This window comes from Podarcis pityusensis (assembly GCF_964106645.2).
Source record: "Podarcis pityusensis genome assembly, chromosome: 10".
NCBI lineage: Eukaryota > Metazoa > Chordata > Lepidosauria > Squamata > Lacertidae > Podarcis > Podarcis pityusensis.
This window is the reverse complement of record NC_138035.1, coordinates 4,444,678-4,470,996: the sequence shown is the minus strand read 5'-3', so window position 1 is coordinate 4,470,996 and position 26,319 is coordinate 4,444,678. Positions and strand designations below refer to the sequence as shown.

Sequence of the window (26,319 nt, the reverse complement as noted above, 5' to 3'; positions counted from 1 at the left end):
TAGGAGGTTCTGGCGTGGGCACTTTCACTGCTCTTTGGCCTGGCTGCTGTGCCCCGACGGTGGCAGCCAGGCGTTGGCTTTTACTTGCTTCGGTATTTCTTCCTCTCTTCCCTCCACAGCTCCTACCATCCCTTGCCATTCCTTCCTCTGGGGGCAGACTCTGGCAAAGTGACCTGGCTGTTGGCAGAGATAGCATTTCCGGGCGCCTTTTCCCTCCTTCTTTCCCCCCTCACTGGGCTTTGAAACTGCGCGCGCGCGCGCTGTTCCGATTTCCATCGGCTCTGCCGGCGGGAAAGTTGGCTCTGGAATGTCTGGAATGCGGAACTCCTTCCAACGTTCCCCCTTCCCTTCCCGCCTCTCCAATGCTCTCGCCTCCTGGCGCGCTCCTATGGTCAGCGCTGATTTGGTCAGCTGGTCCATAGACTCCGCCCTGGGCGCCCGGGAAAGTTCGTCTTTCACAGCCGAAGAAAGCCCTTCTTCAAAGAGCATTTGAATGGGTTCCGCCGATAGATCCCACCCCAATTTATGGATCAACATGGTGAACTCAGTCCAGTACTCACGGACAGATCGGCTCCCCTGTTTGCAAGCCATTAACTGTCTGCGGACCACTCCCTGTTCAATATCGCTGGAAAACATCAGATCCATGGCGCGAAAGAACTTCATCGTGTCCTTTAGGACGTCACTATTCGCTGCCATCAGGGGTCTAACCCAGTCTCTCGCCCCCTTTTCAAGATGCCCAATCACGAAAGCCACTCGTGATTCCTCGTCAGGGAATTCATCAAACTGCAGATTGAGGGCATATTGCATCTCTGTCCGAAAGCCATGATAGTCTTTGGGCTCCCCCCCAAACTTCTGCACCAATCCTGGTACCTTTCTGACGAGCTGGGTGTCTTTCCCCTTTTTGTCTGCATCCTGAGCCCTCCTCTCCTCAAGCCTCGCCGTCTGCAGCGCTAGCTGGACCTCCAACACCCGGTACCTTTCTTCCAGGCTTGGACCCGCTCCAGCTCCTGCTTCTCCGGTTCCGGCTGGGTTGCTCATGATGCCTTCTCCTGCACAAGCTGCTCACGAAGTCTGTCGGAATGCTGTGATGGGACGATGAGCTGCTTGTGTGTAAAATCCTAGTCCCTCAGAGTTTGGTCAAGTTTGCAAACCTCTGTCTGTAACGGAGCCCCTTAAACATGGCTCCGTCAGTCGCTGGCAGATTCCGACAGTGGTTGCTTTCGGAATCGCTTCCAACATAAAAGCTCCTTAACGGAAACACGTCTTCTGGACTCTCTGCGTGACAGTTTCCGGCGAGGAGTGGGTGTCCCTACAGGAGGTCCTGAAACCTCCCCACTGTTTTCGCTGGAAGTGTCTCTGAGCCATCCCTCCAGCTCCCTTTCCCTCAGCTCAGCTCCTCTCCCCCTACTGGTTCCCTCTTCAGCTGCTGAGTCTCTCCCAACCTGTGTGAGCCCTTTCACTTCCCTTCCTTCCGATGGCAGTTCCCTGACACGTACATGAAAAACGTCCTGTCCTTCTTTAACACCATTTGGCCAACAATGCCCAAAAGAAAGGCCTCTGGTTTCTTAGGGAAGGTATATTTAAATACCTTTTTCAGTTCATTATAGATCTTTTCCCAGAAAGCCTTAATCCTGGGGCACGTCCACCAAAGGTGAAAGAACGTTCCCTCAGTTTCTTTACATTTCCAACACTTATTGTCTGGCAAATGGTATATTTTTGCAAGCTTGACTGGGGTCATGTACCACCTGTATATCATTTTCATAATATTTTCTTTCAGGGCATTACATGCCGTAAATTTCACACCGGTGGTCCATAACCATTCCCAGTCAGCAAACATAATATTATGACCAATGTCTTGTGCCCATTTTATCATTGCTGATTTAACCGTTTCATCCTGAGTGTTCCATTTCAACAGCAAGTTATACATTCTTGAAAGTACCTTGGTTTTTGGTTCTAACAGTTCTGTTTCTAGTTTCGATTTTTCCACCTGGAAACCTTTTTTTTTTTTTTTTTTAAATAATATTTATTAAAATTCTCAAAAAAAAAGAAAATACAGAAAGCAATAATTAAAATACGTTCATAGCCTTATTTTCATAAATCCACTTTCTGGGACTCCCCCCTTCCCCCACCCCTACCATATTCCTTTTTCATATTGTTGGCTCCACAAGCTCTCAGTTCTGAATAAAAACTTAATTTGTTTAAACCATTATTCGAATTTAAAATTTCTACGCTCCACATCAATACCCTTAATAAAACACAAAAAACTTCTTTCCCAGGGCCCACCCCATTTTCATTCCACAATTTCCCTTTTTTTTAATAATAGAAACACCCCACATAATAAAGATATCAGAAATAAGAAATAAAGAGTATAAAAGATGAGACAAAGCCAGTTCAAAAAAAGAAGTTGACAAGCCTTTGGATTTTAGTTCTCCCCCCCTGTCCCCGGTTTAATTTCCCCCTGACCACCAAACCATATTATCCGCCTGGAATTCTTACAATCCAAGAATCACCTATTTCCCCCAACTCCTTGCTGGTTTTTTTTCTTTTCTTTTTTTCCCTTTCATAATTATTTTTAGAACACTTAACTTCAGATCTTAAATAAAACTCCCCCCATTGTTCTTTCCAAATTATAGTCCAGTTTCCTCTTGTTCCGCTGCTGAAACGTTCTAATTCAGAAGCTTAGTAAGTCTGCAGGGATTATTGTTATTCAGGAACAAAAACTTGCGTTCAGTCCCTTCCTTTCTTCAATAGAAAATTCTATTGTCTCCTTTAGCTGAACACCCTGTAGACAAAATATTATTTCCGTTTTGCAGCTTTCCCAGAAGATAACCAGTCCTGTAAAATTCCAATGGTGTTTTTTTTTTCACTTACGACCATCTTTGTAATGTCCCGAAACTCCTCTAGGGGGATTGTTATAACTTTGTCTTCTCTAGTCCAAAAGTCCGATTGTTATCCATATTTTCGCCATTTTGTATCCAAATTTTAACGAGTTGTAGCAAATTGTAACAAATTTAGCCAGCAAAGTTCTCATAATAAAATCCTCTCTACTTTCCGACTTTGACAGCTACTTTGACAGCTGTCAAAATCTCCGACTCTTTTCACCAGGCTCTCTCTTCAATCACCCCGGTTCCCAGGGGGGGGGGGGGTTACGTTTCTTCTCCCTCAATTCATCCTCCAGCACAGTTCTTATGATTCCCCATCGTGGAATTCTTAGTGATTATCAGCAATACAAATCTTTTTGGACCTTGGTTTCCCCGTCCTTGTCTTGAAAAGTTTACAATAGGGGGGGGGACTGACTTCCTTTTTGGATCCCCCCCCGCTCGTATCCAATTTCAAAAAGAAATTCTTTTTTTCCTCCTTTTAAACCCAGTTTCCAAATTACTCACGGGTTGTTGTCTAAAAGTCCGAATTTTCAATAGAAGAAGTCAGCGCTCTCCGCCGGATGGCATGCGGCTGCGCTCGGCAGGGATAGCAGAGGACTCAAAGCACCACGCTTCTCCCCGGCACCCGATCCGTAGCCTTTAAAAAGGCTCCTTCACGAGTCGGGAGGGCGCTAGCGGTGCCAGCCGAGTCTCCATGTCCACGACCCTCGTGGCCGTGGTTTTTAAGGGTCCCCGCATCGCCGGTGCGGTAGGACCCAGCCCCTGCCGAGCAGGCTCCCTCCGGAGCTCGGAGGGAGTCCGCCATTCGGCGATGGCGCCAACCCGGAAGTGGAAACCTATTTTTTTATCAACCTTAAAGATCTCCCTAATCTGACCATAGTGTAACCAATCTCGCACCTTACCCTTTAATTTCTCAAAACTCTGCAGTCTCCAAGTATCTCCATCTTCTTCTACTATCTCCCAATATTTTGGCCAATTGGCCTCCATATTGAGTTTTTTCTGAGCCTTAGCTTCCATTGGTGACAACCACCTTGGGGTCTTACTCTCTAATAAGTCTTTATATCTTGTCCAGACATTAAACAATGTCTTTCTGACAATGTGGTTCTTAAATGCTTTATGAGCATTTATGACCTTGTCATACCACAGATATGCATGCCACCCAAACACATTGTTAAAACCTTCCAAATCCAAAATGTCAGTGTCCTCAAGAAGTAGCCAATCTTTCAACCAGCAGAAAGCTGCTGATTCATAATACAGTTTCATGTCTGGCAGGGCAAACCCCCCTCTTTCTTTAGCATCAGTTAGTATTTTAAATTTTATTCTGGGCTTTTTGCCCTGCCAGACAAACCTAGAGATATCTCTTTGCCACCTCTTGAAACAGTCCATCTTGTCCACAATTTGCAAAGTCTGAAAAAAAAACAACATTTTTGGCAATACATTCATCTTTATAACAGCTATTCGGCCCAACAAGGAAAGCTTCAGTTTTGACCAAATTTCCAAATCCTTTTTAATTTCTGACCAACATTTTTCATAATTATCTTTAAATAAATTCAAATTTTTAGCCGTCATATTAACCCCTAGATATTTCACCTTTTTAACCACATTTAATTCTGTCTCCTTCTGAAACCTTTCTTTTTCCAAAGTCGTCAAGTTTTTACTCAAAACCTTAGTTTTTTGCTTGTTTAATTTGAATCCTGCCACTCGACCAAATTCCTGGATCAATTCTAACACCCTTTTCGTACTAGATTCTGGCTCCTGTAATGTCAAAACGAGGTCATCTGCAAAAGCCTTAAGTTTATATTGTTTAGCTCCGACCTGAATTCCTTCAATCAACCGGTCTCCTCTAATCATGTTCAAGAGCACCTCCAGGACCGAGATGAATAACAGTGGGGAAATAGGGCAACCCTGTCGTGTTCCTTTCTCAATTTTAAACTCTTCTGACACCACATTATTAACTATCAGTTTAGCCTTTTGTTCTGAGTATATTGCATCTATACCATTTTCAAAACCCCGTCCCACTCCCATCCCTTTAAGATTTTTCTTCATAAATTTCCAAGAAATGTTATCAAAGGCCTTCTCCGCATCTATAAAAATCAAAACTGCTTTTGTATTAATATTCGTTTGCAATAGTTCCAAAATATCAATAATGTTCCTTGTATTGTCACACAAATGTCTACCTGGGAGGAAGCCTGCCTGATCTTTATGGATCACTCACATTTAACACTCGTTTTAGTCTATTAGCCAAAATGTCTGCAAAGATTTTGTAATCCACATTTAAAAGGGAAATAGGACGGTAGTTCTTGAGTTGTGTCTTTTCAGTCTCAGATTTAGGAATAAGTGTGATGAAAGCTTCTTTCCACGTTTCAGGTGCCTTCTTCCCCTCCATAATCTCATTACATACCTCCTTCAGTGGTTGAATCAGATGGTCTTTTAGAGTCTTATAATACTTGGAGGTTAACCCATCCGGCCCTGGAGATTTGCCCAATTGCATATTTTGAATTGCACCTTCAATCTCTTGAAGTTTAGGGAAGTGTTTTAATGTTTAATGCCGTACAGTGGTACCTCGGGTTAAGTACTTAATTCGTTCCGGAGGTCCGTACTTAACCTGAAACTGTTCTTAACCTGAAGCACCACTTTAGCTAATGGGGCCTCCTGCTGCTGCCACGCCACCAGAGCACAATTTCTGTTCTCATCCTGAAGCAAAGTTCTTAACCTGAAGCACTTTTTCTGCGTTAGCGGAGTCTGTAACCTGAAGCGTATGTAACCTGAAGCATATGTAACCCGAGGTACCACTGTATTGTGTGTTTAGTATTGGGCTGGGAGCCACCCAGAGTGGCTGGGGAAGCCCAGCCAGATGGACGGGGTATAAATAATAAATCATTATATATATTCTTATATGGGGTCCCCACGATGCTCCCCAGCCTGGCTCCAGACTACCAGGGAAGCTGTGTTGTGTTTTGCTGCAGGTGAGCCTGCCCTGTGCAACGCTGGGCTCTTAAAGGAACTTGGAGCTCCAGGCAGAGGGGCCACAGCTTCCCCACACTTGTGAAGCAGCCATGGGAGCGATGAAGAGGCAGGCGGCCTGCGGTGGGGAGTGGCATGGAGTGGAGGAATCCGCTAGAAGGAGCTTCTGGAGCCTATGCACCCCCCTCCCCGCCTGCTCCCTGAAGGTTTCCTGAGCCTCCCCCCTTTTCATTTCAAGGATTGGGGACCTCAGCATCCCAGGGTTGCTTTGTTCTGGGGGTGGGGGGAAGCTATTTTGTTTTCTGAGCGCAGGAGTCACAATCCTGTCACATTGTGTTGTGTCTGGCTTTTAGGTAAGGGGGTGAGGCTCAGGTGGGAAAGAGTTGAGAAAGAAAAAATCCTGGGGTGCGGATTTACTCCGCTGCCCAGCTCGTCAGGGTGCCACTCCCCGGGGTTCCCTCTGTTTAGCAAAAGAAGGAGTCTCCAGCCACGTTAAATATACAAAACAGTGGTCAGCAGACCTGATCTTTACTTGTTGCAACAAGGTTCAAACACAAAGATTGTTTGGTTGCGTTATGGGGGGGGGGGGAAGCTGCTCCTTTATCCCTTATGGGGTATCCAAGAGCCCATATAGAGTCCTTTTGTAGGTTCTCTATCGGTAGGAGGAAATAACAGAGGCCAACTACAGAATATTGAGTAGCAAAGCAGCTAGTAAGCCTGATCTTTATTGAAGCTGTTGCAACAGGGTGTTCCCCCCACAGGCAGGAGAGAGGAGGACCCCTAACAAAGGAGTGCAAATATAGACATTTTGAAATTGCCCCCCCTGGAACCCAAGACCGCCCCCCCCCGAAACATCATAAATACATCACAGAAGGGGTGTAGCCCAAGACCACCCCCAAGACATCATACTTACATCAGAGAAGGGGCAGACTACAACAGAAATCTGGGTGTGCTGTTTTTATCCTGTCTGCCAGGTTACCTGATTGGATTACCTGGGCACAAATATGTCACAAAGTAGGAGTCTTTGGCATTTAGAAAAATGAGCCCGTCTCCCTGCCCGTCAGTAACCCTATTTTCCCACACATTTTAACTACCCTCTTCCCCAAAGAACCGTAATGGTATTCGGACATCCCCCCAACTGCAAGGCTTTCCTGCGCTTCTCCTTTGAATGCATCAGGATTCAATCCGCCATCCCGATGGACTTCTGTCTGGGACATGTGTTGCCCTTGATCGCCTCCTGCCTCCTAAGGGATGATGGAGTCAGGGGGAGCCCTGGATCCCCCAATTCCAGAGGAGTCATTAGGCATATTGTATCCACAGATGGAAGAGGGGAGGAGGGAAACCTTCCTCTCCCTCCCCCCAATTCCTCCCCTCCCCTCCCGGCACATCCTTCCCTCACCCCGCCCCCACAATCCCAAATCCCCTCCCCAATATGTTGCTCCTCCTCCTCGCCATCCGAACTCTGTTCTGGGAAGGGGGGGTGAGCCCCCCTCCCAAACTGCCTGCTTCTCCCGGATTTGGCTCTTCTGCGCTGGATTGCTGCTCTGCGCCGCAATCTCTACGAGAGCCAGTGTGGTGTAGTGGTTAAGAGCGGTAGTCTCCTAATCTGGGGAACCGGGTTCGCGTCTCCGCTCTTCCACATGCAGCTGCTGGGTGACCTTGGGCCAGTCACACTTCTTTGAAGTCTCTCAGCCCCACTCACCTCACAGAGTGTTTGTTGTGGGGGAGGAAGGGAAAGGAGAATGTTAGCCGCTTTGAGACTCCTGAAGGGGAGTGAAAGGCGGGATATCAAATCCAAACTCTTCTTCTTCTTCTTCTTCTTCTCTAGGGGCGCGCGCTTTCAGAAAGGGGAGGAGGGGCGGCAGGCGACAACCCCCCCCCATGAATGTTGCTGGAAAGGAAAGGAGAATCTAAAGCAAGGACAAAGAGGTAAAGGGGTCGCGGGGGGGGGGAGGACAGAAAAGGACCCAGAGACCCTCGCAAGCTCCCGAAAGCGCCATTCGTGGGTCCCATCGGCATGGCCTAGATCCCTGCACCCGTGCTGTGCCTTGGCAGCGGCGGACATGGGGCGCCCACCGAGGGGGTCCCAAGAGGGCTCCTTTGCCCCGTTTCCCCCACGCAGGGATCCCTGGGTCCCTGTGGGATCTGCACGGAGAAAGGCGGGTCATGAAAGGGTTAACGGGCTCGAGGGACGCCTGGATAGAGACCCCCCTGTGGCTTCCTTCTTGCAAGCTGCATCCTCTTCACGCCCCCATAAACCCCTGCCCTGCCCAGTCGCAGAGGTTCAAATCAGGAGAGGAAGAGGGGAGGTGTCAGGGAACTGCCATTGGAAGGAAGGGAGGTGAAAGGGCTCACACAGGTTGGGAGAGACTCAGCAGCTGAAGAGGGAACCAGTAGGGGGAGAGGAGCTGAGCTGAGGGAAAGTGAGCTGGAGGGATGGCTCAGGGACACTTCCAGCGAAAACAGTGGGGAGGTTTCAGGACCTCCTGTAGGGACTGTTGGAATTCTGCCTGGGTCAGAGGAATGTGCCACAGCGTAGGCACCGGCAGATATTCCTGTCGACCTCCCCGCGTCTCCACTCTGCTGATAAGCAGGCGAGGTCCGGCGATTCTTCTCAGATGTATGAGAGGAACACACCGTTCTTCCTCTCTCCCCTTTGGTGTCCCCAGGGAGGGGAAAGAAGCAGACAGAAAACTATTTACATCATTTATTTCTGCCTCTTACATCAGTACAGAGAATCATGTCTGCACTCAACAACAGCAAGAAGAAACTCCTCCCAAGTACATCCAGTACGGGTCATATGACACACACACACTGAGCTAACATCCGGTGCTCAGTACAGAATGGACTGCCCCTTTGTTCCCATGGCAACAGTCACAAACATCCTGTCTGGCTTTCCAGCCACAAGCAGCTGGCTGAGCTGCTAGAGCCTTTGCTTGCTGCAGCATTGGTGCTTTATGGTAACATACTCCCCCTAAAGTATCAATGTGTGCCGCGAGCAAAGCGTCATCCAGAGAAGAAAACAAACAGTTGTTATATTTATAACATTCCCCTGTTGTTTCAGTTCCACCCTTGGAACTACCCGCCACTGGTTTAACCAATGTACCTCTCTGGTTGTGTGACTTCGCATTACCTCAGTTAACAACTCTCTGTTGTGCCTTTGTCTCTGACTCAGACACAGCTTCAATCTGTCCTTGGTCGTTTACAATAGCAACATATGCAAGGTTAGCAAACTCCTTTGAATACCTCTTGGGTGGTACACCCTTCGTTGCTCTCTCAGACCTACGTAAAAGTTGCTGCTCTTCTCTGCTTTCTGGTTCAGCCTCTGAACTCTCTGGAGAACCAGTGCTAAGCTTAATCAATGGTTCATCCTCCTCTTCTGAGGGTCTAGTCATTATGTGAGATTTCCTCTCAATGACTGTGACAACTGAGCTGTCTGAGCTATCGCTGTCATCATCAGTACTACTGAACTCAATAAGATCAAACTCATCATCATCATTATCATCAGAATCCTCTGTGGGAAATGCGTGAACAATCAACCTCTCCTGTTCAGGAGCACTCTCTAGAAACCTTGTGAGAATCACCTGACCAGATTCAGACAAAATTACTCTGTAGAGACCTCTTTCATAACCTACGAAAATGCCTCTGGCATTCTTTACTCCACCTGGAGCTTCTGTTCTCACATGAGACCCGAAAACCTTGAAATAGGCAACAGAAGGTTTTCTATTGAACAGCTTCTCAAAAGGAGAACATCCCAACTCTGTTGAGACTTTTCTCAGCCACACATGAAGATAGGACGCTAGCGATTCGGCCCAATATTCATGTGACAAATGTGAACTCAGCAATTGCGCATTCATCCCCTTTCGCAATTCTTTGTTCACCCTCACACAGACCCCCCTGTTCCACGCTTCTTGCGAAACTGCAACTTTGTGGTCTATCCCTTTTCCATCCAGGAACTTCTGAAACTTCTGTAACAGAAAAATTTGCTTCTCATCTGTGAAAAGACAATCAATGTTAGCATCATGCATATTTTTAACCTTGTCACAAAACTCCTGAAACTTTTCTAAAGTTTCTTGCGGTTTCTCCATCATATAAACCCAAGAATAATTAGTGAAACAATCCACACACAAAAGGTAAAATCGTGCACCGCCTCTAGATGGTTCTAGAGGACCAATCACATCAGCATACACCCGCTGAAATGCTCTGTCGACCTTCTTGGTCTTAGTCACCTTCCTGGTGCTCACACTGGTCTTGGTCACCCCTGCAAGAGAGATTTCGTTAGAAACAGAAGAATTACATTTCATGTAATCACTTTGATCAAAAGTCAACAAATACAGTCCATCTTTCTCTTTGGCAGTAAGAAACAGTTCTCCATCTTTGTAGATCTTGCAGCTTTTAGCATCATAGGACAGTTTCAGTCCTTTCTTTGCAATCTGTGACACGCTCAGCAGATTAAATCTCAGTTCTGGAACCAGGTAAACATCACTTATAGTCAAGTTCAGACTCTCAAGATACACAGTCCCAATTCCAGTCGCTTCCAACTCCTGACCGTTGGCCTGTTTCACAGTGAAGCTTTGCTTCCTCAACGTCGAAAATAGTCCTCTGTGCGGGCACATGTGAACCGTTGCGCCCGTGTCAATTATGAACGAGTTCCCAACATCTGGCGTGGTTCCTTTCGCCATCATAACCTTTGCAGGTTTCACCTGGCACTTGGTACGGCTTTTGCCTGACGCCTCAGGCTTCGTAGAGCTGCTCTTTGCTCCTCTTGACTGGCGCGGCTTCTTACAGTTTCGCTGTAGATGCCCAGTCTGTCCACAATTGTAGCATCGGACAGCACTCAATGCTACACCATGCTCTCCAGTAGCATCAGCAGTGGGGGAATTAGAACTCTGTTCTTCCCTCCCCCTGTCTTTTTCTTCCAGTGCAGCAAGTCTGTCGTGTTCATTCAGGACCACAGCACACACTCTCTCCGCGGTCAGCTGCGCGGCCGGTAGGGAACCAAGCTGACTGGCAACAACCTTGTAGGTGCGGCTAAGGCTGTTTATCATCATGAAGCAAAACACTTCCTCCTGAAGACGAAAATTGCGTTCCACCATCTGTTGACGCAGAAACTTCATTTCTGTCAGGTGCGCTTGAACATCTCCATCAGGCGCAAGTCTCAGATTGGTCAATTTCTCAAAATACAGCAACGCTGAAGAACCAGCATCTCTCTGATGCGTTGTACGCAGCGTGTCCCATACCTCTTTCGCATTTTCTAAATGCTGAACATGCACCAACTGATCATCTGAGACACACAGAATTATTGCAGTCCTGGCCCTTACGTTCTGTGACTCCCAACCTCTGGTTGGTGCTGCAGGGATGGGGTTTTCAATTACATCAAAAAGCCTCTGATTCTGCAGCAGGGCCTTCATCTTTACAGACCAAGATGAATAATTGTCATTGGTTAAGGGAGGAGGGCAAGGCAAACCTCCCCCTTTCTTGGCATCCATCTTGAAGCCAAGCCTCCAGCTCACACTGTCAAACAAACTGTGAAATCCAACAGTTGTTTTTTCCTTTCTCACGCAGCAAACTGCAAATTGTTTACGCTCTTTGCACCTGGCAGCTAAACTCAGGCTGCTATTGAAAAGTCCCTTCCAAGAGCTCGTAAACTTTGTAGCCAAAACATTCTCTGGTTTTGTTTCGCTTTCCCAGGCTTACACTCAGAGTCCAGCCCCTTTGCCAGTAACTTTCCAGGACCGTTACCTAGCAACAATGCATTTCAATAGGACATCTTATCTACCACAAAAATTTGTGGAATGCAGGCAATGCAGGCTTCAGCCTTCAAGCTGCAGGCCTCTTCCTCCGGAGCTTTTGTTTTCTTTGAAACGCAGCTCCGTGAACCAGGGAATTAATCTTCCTGCGTTCACACTTTTAGCCCGAAATGCAGCATACCTTGAACTTTGTTGCTCTGGAAAACACCTCTTCTTTCCACCAGCTGTCTGTGGAGCCTCTGGCTTCTTTCAGACGCTTCTCTTCCTCCTTGGAGCAGAGGAGGACAATCCACCAGCCTCTCATGCAGATGTCCGATGAATCGCAACCATCCGAAGGCTGCCACTGTTGGAATTCTGCCTGGGTCAGAGGAATGTGCCACAGCGTAGGCACCGGCAGATATTCCTGTCGACCTCCCCGCGTCTCCACTCTGCTGATAAGCAGGCGAGGTCCGGCGATTCTTCTCAGATGTATGAGAGGAACACACCGTTCTTCCTCTCTCCCCTTTGGTGTCCCCAGGGAGGGGAAAGAAGCAGACAGAAAACTATTTACATCATTTATTTCTGCCTCTTACATCAGTACAGAGAATCATGTCTGCACTCAACAACAGCAAGAAGAAACTCCTCCCAAGTACATCCAGTACGGGTCATATGACACACACACACTGAGCTAACATCCGGTGCTCAGTACAGAATGGACTGCCCCTTTGTTCCCATGGCAACAGTCACAAACATCCTGTCTGGCTTTCCAGCCACAAGCAGCTGGCTGAGCTGCTAGAGCCTTTGCTTGCTGCAGCATTGGTGCTTTATGGTAACAGGGACACCCACTCCTCGCCGGAAACTGTCACGCAGAGAGTCCAGAAGACGTGTTTCCGTTAAGGAGCTTTTATGTTGGAAGCGATTCCGAAAGCAACCACTGTCGGAATCTGCTAGTGACTAGAGGAGCCATGTCTGAGGGGCTCCGTCACAGACAGAGGTTTGTGGACTTGAACAAACTCTGAGGGGATACGATTTTACGCACAAGCAGCTCATCATCCCATCACAGCATTCCGACAGTCTTTGAAAGCAGCTTGTGCAGGAGAAGGCATCATGAGCAACCCAGCCGGAACCGGAGAAGCAGGAGCTGGAGCGGGTCCAAGCCTGGAAGAAAGGTACCGGGTGTTGGAGGTCCAGCTAGCGCTGCAGATGGCGAGGCTTGAGGAGAGGAGGGCTCAGGATGCAGACAAAAAGGGGAAAGCCACCCAGCTCGCCAGAAAGGTACCAGGATTGGTGCAGAAGTTTGGGGGGGAGCCCAAAGACTATCATGGCTTTCGGACAGAGATGCAATATGCCCTCAATCTGCAGTTTGATGAATTCCCTGACGAGGAATCACGAGTGGCTTTCGTGATTGGGCATCTTGAAAAGGGGGCGAGAGACTGGGTTAGACCCCTGATGGCAGCGAATAGTGACGTCCTAAAGGACACGATGGAAGTTCTTTCGCGCCATGGATCTGATGTTTTCCAGCGATATTGAACAGGGAGTGGTGCGCAGACAGTTAATGGCTTGCAAACAGGGGAGCCGATCTGTCCGTGAGTACTGGACTGAGTTCACCATGTTGATCCATAAATTGGGGTGGGATCTATCGGCGGAACCCATTCAAATGCTCTTTGAAGAAGGGCTTTCTTCGGCTGTGAAAGACGAACTTTCCCGGGCGCCCAGGGCGGAGTCTATGGACCAGCTGACCAAATCAGCGCTGACCATAGGAGCGCGCCAGGAGGCGAGAGCATTGGAGAGGCGGGAAGGGAAGGGGGAACGTTGGAAGGAGTTCCGCATTCCAGACATTCCAGAGCCAACTTTCCCGCCGGCAGAGCCGATGGAAATCGGAACAGCGCGCGCGCGCGCAGTTTCAAAGCCCAGTGAGGGGGGAAAGAAGGAGGGAAAAGGCGCCCGGAAATGCTATCTCTGCCAACAGCCAGGTCACTTTGCCAGAGTCTGCCCCCAGAGGAAGGAATGGCAAGGGATGGTAGGAGCTGTGGAGGGAAGAGAGGAAGAAATACCGGAGCAAGTAAAAGCCAACGCCTGGCTGCCACCGTCGGGGCACAGCAGCCAGGCCAAAGAGCAGTGAAAGTGCCCACGCCAGAACCTCCTAAACCCGCCCTAGTGATAGAAGTGGCGCTAGAGCTGCCAAACGGACACCCTCTAAAGATAAAGGCTCTGTTGGACTCAGGCAGCTCCTGCAATTTCATGAGCAAAGAGTTTGCAGCTGAACACCAGATACAGACGATCCCTTTAAGCAACCCCCTGCAGGTGACCACGATCGATGGCAGGGAGCTGTTGGGAGGAGAAGTCAGCTTGCAGACCGTCCCAATGATAATGAAGGTGGCAAGGCACACCGAACTGATAGCGTTTAATGTGGCCACCTTGGGAGGAGCTCCCATTATATTGGGGATGAGCTGGCTAGCGTTACATGATCCGCTGGTGGGCTGGCATCAGAGAGTGGTTTCTTTTGGTTCAGCACATTGCTTAGAACACTGCAAAGAGGGAAAGGGTTTGGCAGGGGCCCAAGCCACCCTAGCAGGGACTGAAGTAACGGAGAACGTGAAGGTACCACGACAATACGCAGATCTCCGCGACGTCTTCAGCGAAAGGGAAGCTGACCAACTACCCCCGCATAGACCCTTTGACTGTCAAATCAATTTACTCCCTGGGGCACAGCTCCCTGTAGGCAAGCTGTACGCCATGTCAGACAGAGAGATGCAGGAGCTAAGAGAGTTCATTGACAAGAACCTGAAGAGAGGGTTCATCAGAGAGTCCAGGGCGGTGGGGGGCAGCCCAGTGTTTTTTGTGGATAAAAAAAAACACGAACAAGCCGAGGCTGGTGTGTGACTTCAGGGCCTTAAATGCAGTGTCAGAACCAGTGGCCTTCCCTATGCCCAGGATTGACGACATTTTGACAAGGGTGCGGAAGGGAAAGATTTTCACAAAGCTGGACCTAAGGGGGGCGTACAACCTGATACGAATAAGGAAGGGGGATGAATGGAAAACCACCATGTTCACCCCTTTAGGGGCATTTGAATATTTAGTTATGCCCTTCGGCCTACAAGCAGGCTCCGCATGCTTTCAATCGTTTATGAACCACGTCCTGGGGCCTTTGCTTTACAAGAATTGTGTGGCCTTCTTAGACGACGTGTTGGTGTATTCTGAGAATGAGGAGCAGCATGTGAGAGACGTCAGAGAAGTGTTGAGCAGGCTGCAAGCCAACCAGCTGTGGGTGAAACTGGAGAAGTGTCAGTTTCATACCAAGGAGGTGGAATTCCTGGGGTATCGCCTGTCAGACAAGGGATTGGCCATGGATCCCGGCAAGGTCCAGGCGGTGCTGGAATGGAAAACACCCAAAACAAGGAAGGATGTGCAGAGGTTCCTAGGATTTGGGAACTTCTATCGTAAGTTCATCCGAAACTTTGCCCACCTGACGGCGCCCATTACGGACTGTCTCAGCAGTAAGAAGAAGTTCGTTTGGACTGAGGAGGCGGAGCGAGCATTTGAGGAACTAAAAAGGGCCTTCGCCTCGGAACAACAACTCCTGCATGTGGATTTACAAAAACCGATGAGAGTGGAAACTGACGCATCAGACAGAGCTATTGGGGCGGTGCTTCTGCAGCCAGGGAAGGAGGAGTCAGAGTGGAGACCGTGTGCCTTTTTTTCGCGAAAGCTGAACAAATCCGAGAGGAACTACACGGTGTATGACCGAGAACTACTAGCCATTCATGAGGCGTTCCGGAGATGGAGGCACCTGCTAATTGGCGCACAACATAAGGTGCAAGTGTGCACTGACCACAAGAACCTAGAGTATTGGAGGACGGCACGAGTGCTCAACCAACGGCAAGTGAGATGGGCCCAGGAGTTCTCCAAATTTAACTTTGAGATTTGTTACGTGCCAGGCCCAGAGAACATTAGGGCGGACGCTCTCTCACGCAAACCTGAATATTTGGAGGGGGAGGGAGCACCCGAAGAGAGACATGTAATTCCAGAGGACCGCTGGGTGTGTGGGGCGGCATTGGTGGGACAAAGAGAACTGGTAGAGGAAACAGAGAATGATGAATACGCCCAGAATAAGCTCAGAGGTCTTAGGGGTGAGGGAGAGGAACCAGGGGGTTTCGAGGAAAGAAATGGAGCTTTGTATTACAAAGGGGCACTGTATATCCCTGAAGGAGACTTAAGGGGGAGGGTACTCAAGCAGTTGCACGACAGCCCCACGGCGGGGCATTTTGGACAACACAAAACCATGTGGTTGGTCACCAGGGAATTTTGGTGGCCTAAGGTGAGGGAAGATGTACGTGAGTATGTAAGAGGGTGCGAGCAATGCCAGCGAGCCAAAGGGGAAAGGCGGGCGCCGGCGGGGCTATTAGAACCCTTACCAACCCCAGAACGACCTTGGGAGGCAGTGTCGATAGATTTTATGACTGATCTGCCGAAGTCCAAAGGGAAAACAGCCATCATGGTGGTGGTAGACCTACTAACAAAGATGTGCCACTTTGTAGCCTGCTCGCATGCAGTCACGGCGGAAGAGACAGCGAAGTTATTTGTAGAACACATTTTTAGGTTGCACGGGGTGCCATTGAGGGTGGTCTCAGACCGAGGAAAACAATTTACTTCCAGGTTCTGGAGGAAGCTCATGAGCTTACTGCAGGTGGAGGTCAACTTTTCGACTGCCCGGCACCCTGAAACCAACGGGCAGGCGGAAAGAGCAAACGGGGTCCTCCAGCAATACCTGAGGTGTTATGTCAATGACAGAGAGAATGACTGGGTAGAAAAGTTGGCGCTGGCGGAATTTGCCTACAACAATGCCGAGAATGTGTCCACAGGGATGAGCCCCTTCTTGGCTAATTATGGGTGTCATCCCAGGGCTTTCCCAGGGGGAGAAGGGGAGAGATGGAGCGTCCCGGCAGCCGAGCATTTTGTAGAAGAAATGGAAGCAATCCATCGTCAGCTCCAACTCAACTTAGAAAGGGCGAAGGAAGAATACAAGAGGCAGGCAGACAAGAACCGAAGGGAAGGTGAAACCATAAGGGTGGGAGATAGGGTGTGGCTGTCAACCCAAGGGTTGCCGTTCAAAGGAGGTTGTAAGAAATTAAGACCCAGGAGATTGGGTCCCTTTGAGGTCATTCAACAGGTCAACCCAGTGGCTTTCAGGCTCCGGTTACCCAACCACATGAAACTGCACCCAGTATTTCACAGGTCGTTACTGTCACCGTACGAGGGGGGACGAGAAGGGATGGCCACTCGGGGACCGGTCATAGAAGAAAGAGAATGCAGCAGCCATGTGGCAGAAATCCTCGACGCCAGGTGGAAGGGGGATCAGGTGGAGTATTTGGTAGCGTGGGAAGGAGAACCGGAGTCAGAAAACACTTGGGTAATGGCCGAAGATATCAATGACGAGGTATTGATAGAAACGTTCCATCAAAGGTTCCCAAGGAAACCTCAGCCTGTGGAGAGGTTCCGGAGGGAATACTTTGGGACCACCGATGAGGAGGAGGAGTTGGAAGGATTCCCGGACTCGGAAGGGGAAGGGGAGATGGACTCTGAGGAGGAGGAGTACTTCGAGACCAGGAACCGCAACAGGTGGAGAGAAGTGTTCGAGACATCGGAAGATGAAGGAAGTTCATTCCGGGGTTTTGCCTCCTCACCGCCCGTAGAGGAGGGGGCGAGAGGGGGTGAAGGGGGCCCTGGAGGGGAGGTGGATGTCAGGGAACTGCCATTGGAAGGAAGGGAGGTGAAAGGGCTCACACAGGTTGGGAGAGACTCAGCAGCTGAAGAGGGAACCAGTAGGGGGAGAGGAGCTGAGCTGAGGGAAAGTGAGCTGGAGGGATGGCTCAGAGACACTTCCAGCGAAAACAGTGGGGAGGTTTTAGGACCTCCTGTAGGGACACCCACTCCTCGCCGGAAACTGTCACGCAGAGAGTCCAGAAGACGTGTTTCCGTTAAGGAGCTTTTATGTTGGAAGCGATTCCGAAAGCAACCACTGTCGGAATCTGCTAGTGACTAGAGGAGCCATGTCTGAGTGGCTCCGTCACAGACAGAGGTTTGTGGACTTGAACAAACTCTGAGGGGATACGATTTTACGCACAAGCAGCTCATCATCCCATCACAGGAGGGGAGAGGCTTTCTCAGAAGGAGCTCTTTGTTTCCGCAATCCCCCCCCCCCCCGAGCAGCCAGAAACCTTTTCCTCTCTCTCAGGCTTCCATCTTTAATGTCTTTTCCACTGCCAGCTTCATTGAGGATGAGGATAATGTACATCTGTCATCAGAAACAGGGGTTTAGAGTCCATGGAATGGCTCTCCGGATTGATCTAGAAGGTGCACCTCGAAAGCATTTCTGTTCCTCTTATTCTTTGTAGGCAGAGTCAGAATGACTGACAATTTGAGATTCTTCCCAGTCAAAGGACCCATTTTCATGATAGACAGTGCCTGTGGCTGGAGGTTCTACATACAAGGTGTGCCTATACAGGCCAAAGACTGCCAATATTACCACAGCTGAGGTGTGAGACCTCCCCTAATTTACAGACTGCGTGTGAATGAGAGTTTGAGGGTGGGATTATCGTTTATGGCATCCCTGTGATTTTCTCCACCCATAACATTTCATGAACTGATATTGCAGTACGAATTCCAATATAACTACAAAAAACAACAATATAATAAAAATGATTGTAGTATTTCTACCTTACCTAAATGGCTGGGTTTCACCAGCCACTCTGGGCAGCTCACAGTACATATAAAAGACAGTAAAACATCAGACATTCAAAACCTCCTGATACAGGGCTGCCTTCAGCTGTCTTCTAAATGTCAGATAGTTGCCCATTTCCTTGCCCTCTGCCTGCTTCCCTGTAACTTGGCTTCTCATGGGGGATCGGGGTGGGGGTGAACCAGCAGAAGACCCTCGAAGGAGGACCTCAGTGTACAGACTGAGCGATGGGGGTGGAGACACTCCTTCAGGTCTATAGAGAGTGAGGCTGTAGGGCTTTAGGTCAATGATCTTGCTCCTCCATAATGATTTCCACAGCAAGTCCGACATACAATTAGCAGAGTAGGAAAGAAAGCTCAGAGACAGCAAAAAATTCCTTCAGCAAATAAATTTGTGACTGAAGGCATAACAGGAATCTATGCCTGAAAAATGCAACCGAGGCAATTTAAAGGTCAGCACCAACAATGTGAATCGTGCTCAGAAATGTACTGGAAATCAGTGAAGATCCTTTCGGACTGGTGTTATGTTGTTTCAGCGGCTGCTCTCATTCTGTTGTCTAGCTGCCACATTCTGGATTAGTTGCAGTTTACGAGTCACCTTCAAAGATGGCCCCATGTAGCACATGGCAGTAGTCCAAGCAGAAGATCACCAGAATATGCACAACTCTGGGGAGACAGTCTCCAGGCATGGCGGGTCTCAGCCAGCGTACCAGATGGAGCTGGCAGACAACTGCCCTGGAACAGAATTGACCTGCCCCTCCATGGACAGCTGTGAGTCCAAAATGAACCCCAGGTTGTGCACCTGGTCCTTTTGAGGCACAGTTACCTCCATCAGGTCTAGGGCGTCTCCCACACCTGCCTGCCCCCTTTCCCCCTGGGGCAGTATTTCTGTCTTATCAAGATTCAACCTCAATCTGTTAGCCACCATCCATCCTTCAACTGCCTCCAGACACTCATACAGTACCTTCACTGGTTCCAATGTAAAAGAGAGGTAGAGCTTGGTATCATCCACATACTGGGGAACACCCAACCCAAACCCCCTGATGATCTCTCCCAGCGTCTTCATATAGATATTAAAAAGCATGGGGGAGAGGATGGAGCCCTCAGGAACCCCACAAGTGAGAGCCCAGAGGTCTGAACACTCATCCCCCAACACCACTTTATGGACATGGCCCAGGAGGAAGGAGGGGAACCACTGCACAGCTGTGCCCCCAGCTCTCAGCTCCCCTAGAGGGTCCAGAAGGATACCATGGTCAAAGATCTTCAAAGACGCTGAGAGATCCAGCAAAACCAGGAAAGAGCTTTCCCCTTGGTCTCTAGCCCATTGGAGATCATCAAGCAGCGCAACCAGGGCAGTTTCCATCCCATGATGAGGCCTGAATCCCAATTGGAAGGATAATGGTGGCAGAAGCTTTCCTGGTCCTGCACCTCCAAAAGCTTCAGGGCCAAGACTTTCATTTTCCCCCATAGCCTTCTCTTCTCCTGAAGACAACTCACAAGGCAGTGAAGGTTTAGGATCAGAGTTTTCCTTCTCGATGGGCTTCCTTCCCTGGTAGACAATCACATCAGCCCTTCACTTTCCTTTGCAGCATGGGCGGAATCTGCCTTTTTGACTGTGGGATTCACTGTTGTTCTCCTCTCCATCCACCAGGGTCTGCCTTCACCTGCAGCAGAATTCCCCAACCCACCAAGAATTTGATACCCAGCAGATATCCTCACCTGGTTTAGCCAGCCCGTTGAAGCCGTTGCTTGGATCGCTGCCTCTGTTGCATGCTGACAGCTTCTGGAAGCCACAGGTGAGAGCTGAGTGCAGGGTGGGGACCAATGGTGGAAAAATTACCCCACAAGGTGGACTACATGTCGTCCACGAAAGGTACTACCCTAACACCCCAAGCCATCCTATAATTATGATATTTAAGACAGATCAGGAATAAATTTATTTCTCAAGAAACAACATAACTTCAGGCTGTTAATGAATCAATACTACATATTCAAGGATGAAGTTTCCATTAATTACAGTTATCTATTTGCCTTTAGTATTCAGATTTGTAAGTGTCATTTTAGGATAGTCCTGATTCAGGAGACAGGAAAAGATCAGGCTGCACCTCATTATTATAAGGAGCAATGAGGGTGGGTTTCTCCGTCTGGGATTCCCATGTGTCAGCTGCTTTCCTTCTGCTTCTCCTTCTCTTTCCATGCAATGCAAGGCATCTAGACGGAGGTCCATCTCCAAGAACAGGAGCTTCCCTGAGCACCCATTCAGCTGACCCGAAGCACCAAGACTTGTCACTAGTTCTCTGACTAACCCAGACCACAGTCCCTGGAAAAGGCATAGACCTAGGTCTCACATAATAGTCCATATGGACCTCCTGAGGCCAATGGGACTGTGCAGGTGATTCATTAAGAGACAGAGGTGGATGGAGGATTATGTTGCAGAGGATGGGAAATGTCCAAAGGAATGATGGACCAGAGAAAGAGAGGGCCTTTTCATGGACAGAGAGCAGCTGCCTTTCCTGGTGAGGAAACAATTGGTTTGAAAAGTCTGCATTCCAATATCATGCTGCTTTATCATGCTGCTGATTGAGGATTATGAAAGGTTGCTGATGCATTGCTATCATTTGATGACATTGCATTTTCATTTCCTAAAAATTTGGAACAAGGGTAGGATGCGGGGAAATGTAGGATATGTTGAAATATGAGGTGGTGCTAATGGCATCTGATGTGCTCTCTTTTCCTTTGTTCTCTTCCTTGAAACCCAAACAGGATTTCCTTTCCTCCCACTCTGAAGAAGGTGAAGGAGAAGACAGTCACAACTTCAGGGGATCGGGCACCTTCAGTTTAATTAGGAAGAGAAATTAAAATGTGTCAAATGTGGAATATGCTTCACTGAATGAGCATACATAGCTCGCATCAACGACCTCCAACAGGAAAAACCATTTAAATGTATGGAGTGCGGAAAGAGCTTCAGTTTCAATGGAAGCCTTAGAACACATCAACGGACTCACACAGGCGAAAAACCTTTTAAATGCATGGAGTGTGGAAAGAGCTTTAGGGTAAATGAAAAACTTAGAATACATCAACGGACTCACACAGGAGAGAAACCATATAAATGTATGGAGTGCGGAAAGAGCTTCAGTCAGAGTGGACACTTCAATATTCATCTACAAACTCACACAGGGGAGAAACCATGTAAATGTATGGAGTGTGGAAAGAGCTTCAGTAAGAATGGAGACCTTAGAATACATCAACGGACCCACACAGGGGAGAAACCATATAAATGTATGGAGTGCGGAAAGAGCTTCAGTCAGAGTGGACACTTCAATATTCATCTTCAAACTCACACAGGGGAGAAACCATATAAATGTATGGAGTGCGGAAAGAGCTTCAGTCAGAATGGAGACCTTAGATGTCATCAATGGACTCACACAGGGGAGAAACCATATAAATGTATGGAGTGCGGAAAGAGCTTTAGTAAAAATGGAAGGCTTAAAACACATCAACGGACTCACACAGGGGAAAAACCATATAAATGTGTGCAGTGTGGAAAGAGCTTTACTGATAATGGAAGGCTTAGAGCACATCAATGGACTCACACAGAGGAAAAACCATTTAAATGTATGGAGTGCGGAAAGAGCTTCAGTAAGAATGGCGTCCTTAGAAGACATCAACGGACTCACACGGGTGAAAAACCTTATAAATGCATAGAGTGCGGAAAGAGCTTCAGTCAGAGTGAACAGCTTAAATTACACCAGCGGACTCATACAGGTGAAAAACCATATGAATGCATGGAGTGTGGAAAGAGCTTTAATTCCAGTTCATCCCTTAGAACACATCAACGGACTCACACAGGGGAGAAACGATATAAATGTATGGAGTGCGAGAAGAGCTTCAGGCAGAGTGGACACCTTAAATTACACCAGCAGACTCATACAGGTGAAAAACCATATGAATGCATGGAGTGTGGAAAGAGCTTTAATTTCAATGCATCCCTTAGAACACATCAACGGACTCACACAGGGGAGAAACCATTTAAATGTATGGAGTGCGGAAAGAGCTTCAGTCAGAGTGGACTCCTCAGTATTCATCTACGGACTCACACAGGTGAGAAACCATTTAAATGTATGGAGTGCGGTAAGAGCTTTCATCAAAATGGAAGCTTTAGAAATCATCAACGGACTCACACAGCGGAGAAACCATTTGAATGCCTGGAGTGTGGAAAGATCTTCAGTCAGAGTGGACACCTCAATATACATCAACGGACTCACACAGGGGAGAAACGATATAAATGTATGGAGTGCGAAAAGAGCTTCAGTCGGAATGGAAGCCTTAAATTACACCAGCGGACTCATACAGGTGAAAAACCATATGAATGCATCGAGTGTGGAAAGAGCTTTAATTCCAATTCATCCCTTAGAACACATCAACGGACTCACACAGGGGTGAAACGATATAAATGTATGGAGTGCGGAAAGAGCTTTCGTCAGAATGGAAGCCTTAAATTACACCAGCGGACTCATACAGGTGAAAAACCATATGAATGCATGGAGTGTGGAAAGAGCTTTAATTTCAATGCATCCCTTAGAACACATCAACGGACTCACACAGGGGAGAAACCATTTAAATGTATGGAGTGCGGAAAGAGCTTCAGTCAGAGTGGACACCTCAGTATTCATCTACGGACTCACACAGGGGAGAAACCATTTAAATGTATGGAGTGTGGAAAGAGCTTTCTTCATAATGGAAGCCTTAGAAGACATCAACGGACTCACACAGGGGAGCAACCATTTGAATGCCTGGAGTGTGGGAAGAGCTTCAGTCAAAGTGGAAATCTTAGAAAACATCAGCAGACACACATGGGAGAAACCATTTAAATCTATGGCGTGTGGAAGGAGCTTCAGTCAGAGTGGAACCCTTTAATTTACGCCAACAAACGCACCCAAGAGACAAACCATATAAATTTCAGGAAAGGAAATAAAGGTTCAGTCCTAGGGGAGGTCCTACATTTTCCTGCTTGGCAGGGGGTTGGACTCGATGACCCTTGTGGTCTATTCCAGCTCTGTGAGTCTATGATTCTATGATCAACAGACTCATGGACAGGAAGAACTTTAAGAGTTGAAACCCGACAAACCATCAACAAACTCAAAGCGGAGAAGCAGTTTAAATGGAAGGATTACAGAAAGTGCTTTAGTTATAATGGAGTGTTTAAGAAACATCAAGGGAGTCTCAGATGGGAGAACCCATTTAGATGTATGGAGTGCGGGACATGTTCCTCTCAGAGTCCCCTCTTCTTCACAGCAATGAACTCAGAGGAGATCCGGCTTCCGGCTTCAGGGCCCAGCTGAGTGTTGCCATTATCTCAAACTGGGTAACTCCTGTCTAATCTTCACTGTGTCTGTGTCTCTCCCTGCTTCTGAGACCACTGGAAACGAGGGGGGCCGTTTCTCCCCCTCCATCTCTTCTTCTGAGGAAAGCTGATCTCCTTGAGAATGGATTCCCCCATATTCGGCTTCAGACCATTCCCTGACAAAACACATTGCCCTGTGTCGTTCCAGCCTCTTGCCTCCCTTGCTCCCTTCTGCTGGTACGTGTACCTGTGTGCTGTATTTCTTTAAATGAAGGTAATGTCTCACAATAATGAGAATAATTTTAGATATAAAGTACCTTTTGACAGGGACGCGGGTGGCGCTGTGGGTTAAACCATAGGTCCGTGGTTTGAATCCCCGTGACAGGGTGATCTCCGATTACTCGGTCCTTGCTCCTGCTAACCTAGCAGTTCGAAAGCATGTCAAAGTGCAAGTAGATAAATAGGTACCACTCAGGTGGGAAGGTAAACGGTGTTTCCGTGTGCTGTTCTGGTTCGCCAGAAGGGGCTTAGTCATGCTGGCCACATGACCCGGAAGCTGTACGCCGGCTCCCTCGGCCAGCAAAGCGAGATGAGCGCCGCAACCCCAGAGTTGGTCACGACTGGACCTAATGGTCAGGGGTCCCTTTACCTTTACCTTACCTTTTGATAGAGAAGGGGAGAGGGTGAATATGGATTGCTGGTGGTGGGTGAGGATTAGGGCTGGGCGATATATTGATATCTTATCCAATGCTGGTTTCTAGACCATATCCCGATAACCTTTGAAAAACAATTGATACGTCAATACACTGCGAATCACAGTGTGTATTTTGGGATGTGCCTGGAAGCAGCCGGCAGAAAGCTTTGCTTCGTGAAATCCCTGCAGATGCTACGCTGCTGACTTCTCTCCCAGACGACAGGAAGCAAAAGACACACATCCATTGCCCTGTGTCCTTCCAGCCTCTTTCCTCCCTTGCTCCCTTCTGCCGGTGTGTCTGCCTGACTTAGATATCCTGTGTGCTGTATTTTTTTACTGCTGAAACTGGATTTGCTCTCAGGAGCTAAGTTTTGTGCCTCACTGTGGACCCAGTGAGAACTGTATGCTTTGAAAGCTCAGTAAACTATTACTGAAGAAGTCCTGCTGCCTCTGTGTGTGTTTTTGTCCTCAGCGTGGGAATTGCTCTGAATGTGGTCCCTACCCTGCTGCTACTTAGCTCATGCCCTGGAGTTGCTCTACTCAAGCATGCAAGACGGGTGCATCTGTGTGTGACTGGTTTTTGCACCAAACTCTCTCACCCCCACCACCGCATGATCTCCAAACACTGCTTCTTCACCAGAACATCATCCCTGCCCCCTGCGCATTCTGAAGAAGACTTAAAATGCTGCAATATAATGGGAGATTGTCCCCCAAGCCTTATTGCAAGAGGGAGAATGAGGAGCTGCAGGTACCCAACAGAACATTAAAAATACAGAGATTGAGGTCAGCAGAAAGCGAAGCGAAGCCTACTCCAAGGGAAGCCCTTCAGCTTCCAGCCTGTCTGCTCCCAGAAGCGCTGAAGGAGACTTGCCATTTGGGGATGGCAGAGCTGAATGGAAGCGGGCGAGGAAGCCTCACAATTGCTCCTGCCAGAGGAATAGGGTCACTCACCCCTATACGCAAAGCTGATTGACAGGAAGGAATTCCTCCCCACCCTTGTCACATGCAGCTGGGCTCACTTGCCAGAGCCACCTCGAAAGCCTGACTAGAATTCCCATTCATGTACTGTCTATGGAAAAGGAGGCGGATTCTCTGTTATGTTTCTGTGATTGTTATTAAGAAAATGTATACATTATAGTCCCAAAAGTGTAAAGCCTTGCCTCTAACGTGGTCATGTTGATTCCACAAACGTACTGTGTAATGCTTTGAATGTGCTACTTAAACAGACTTTGTAAAACTTTGTACAAAATAACTGGAACAAAGTGTAACTGTTGCTGTCATGACAGACCCAGTATAGACAACTCCACACTGCCGTCTACTGGGTCTACAGTATATAAAAAAACACCCATTCATGACTAAGACACTTTTATTGAATAAACCATTCTTCAAACAAAGTAACAGCCCTTCACAAATAAAGACTGACTTCTCCCAGTAAGAGTTCTAATCTGACACTAAGATGGGAGCAACTTGTGGGAATGTTCAGGGTGGCAGGAGAGGATATATTGTTTGTTAATATCCTTCCAAACTTGCGGCAGCAATTTCCTTTATGAAGCAGAGCGCATTCCCCTTTTTACATGCACAGCAGATAACTGGTTGCAGGCTTGTGTGAGCCTCTCACTATTATACAATTCAATCTGTCTCAGATTGACTTGTACTGCTTCTGATGGATCACATTCCACACATCTTAGCACAACAGTGGGAACTGTGAACGCCCATACATGCACTGCTTGTTGCTTCCAATGCTGTTTCCTCTGTCCATTCCTGCAGCATCACAAAAGGGACAGCCATTAACAGAATGGGTGCAGCCCAGACCCCAGCACCAGGTACTTTGCAAACACATGAATAATGTCACTATCACCATCCACTTCACAAACGATCCTCACCTGTAACCTCACCCTGCGGCACCTCCTTCCTGACGTCCTCCATGACAGATCTACAAGGGTGGGAAATGGTGGGGTGGAAATTTAT

At 48.1% G+C, this 26,319-nt stretch overlaps 1 protein-coding gene across 1 annotated transcript in view; it reads left to right on the top strand.

Annotated features, from left to right (window-relative positions):
* The window catches only part of LOC308486260 (uncharacterized protein), a 48,437-nt gene extending 22,692 nt beyond the window's left edge, over positions 1 to 25,745 (top strand). The window contains exon 4 of the mRNA XM_081022871.1: positions 21,077 to 25,745. Coding sequence (XP_080878997.1) covers positions 21,259 to 23,184 — 1,926 coding nt within the window. The 5' untranslated portion in view covers positions 21,077 to 21,258 and the 3' untranslated portion in view covers positions 23,185 to 25,745. The remainder of the gene's footprint in view (positions 1 to 21,076) is intronic.
* Positions 25,746 to 26,319: the final 574 nt, after the last annotated feature.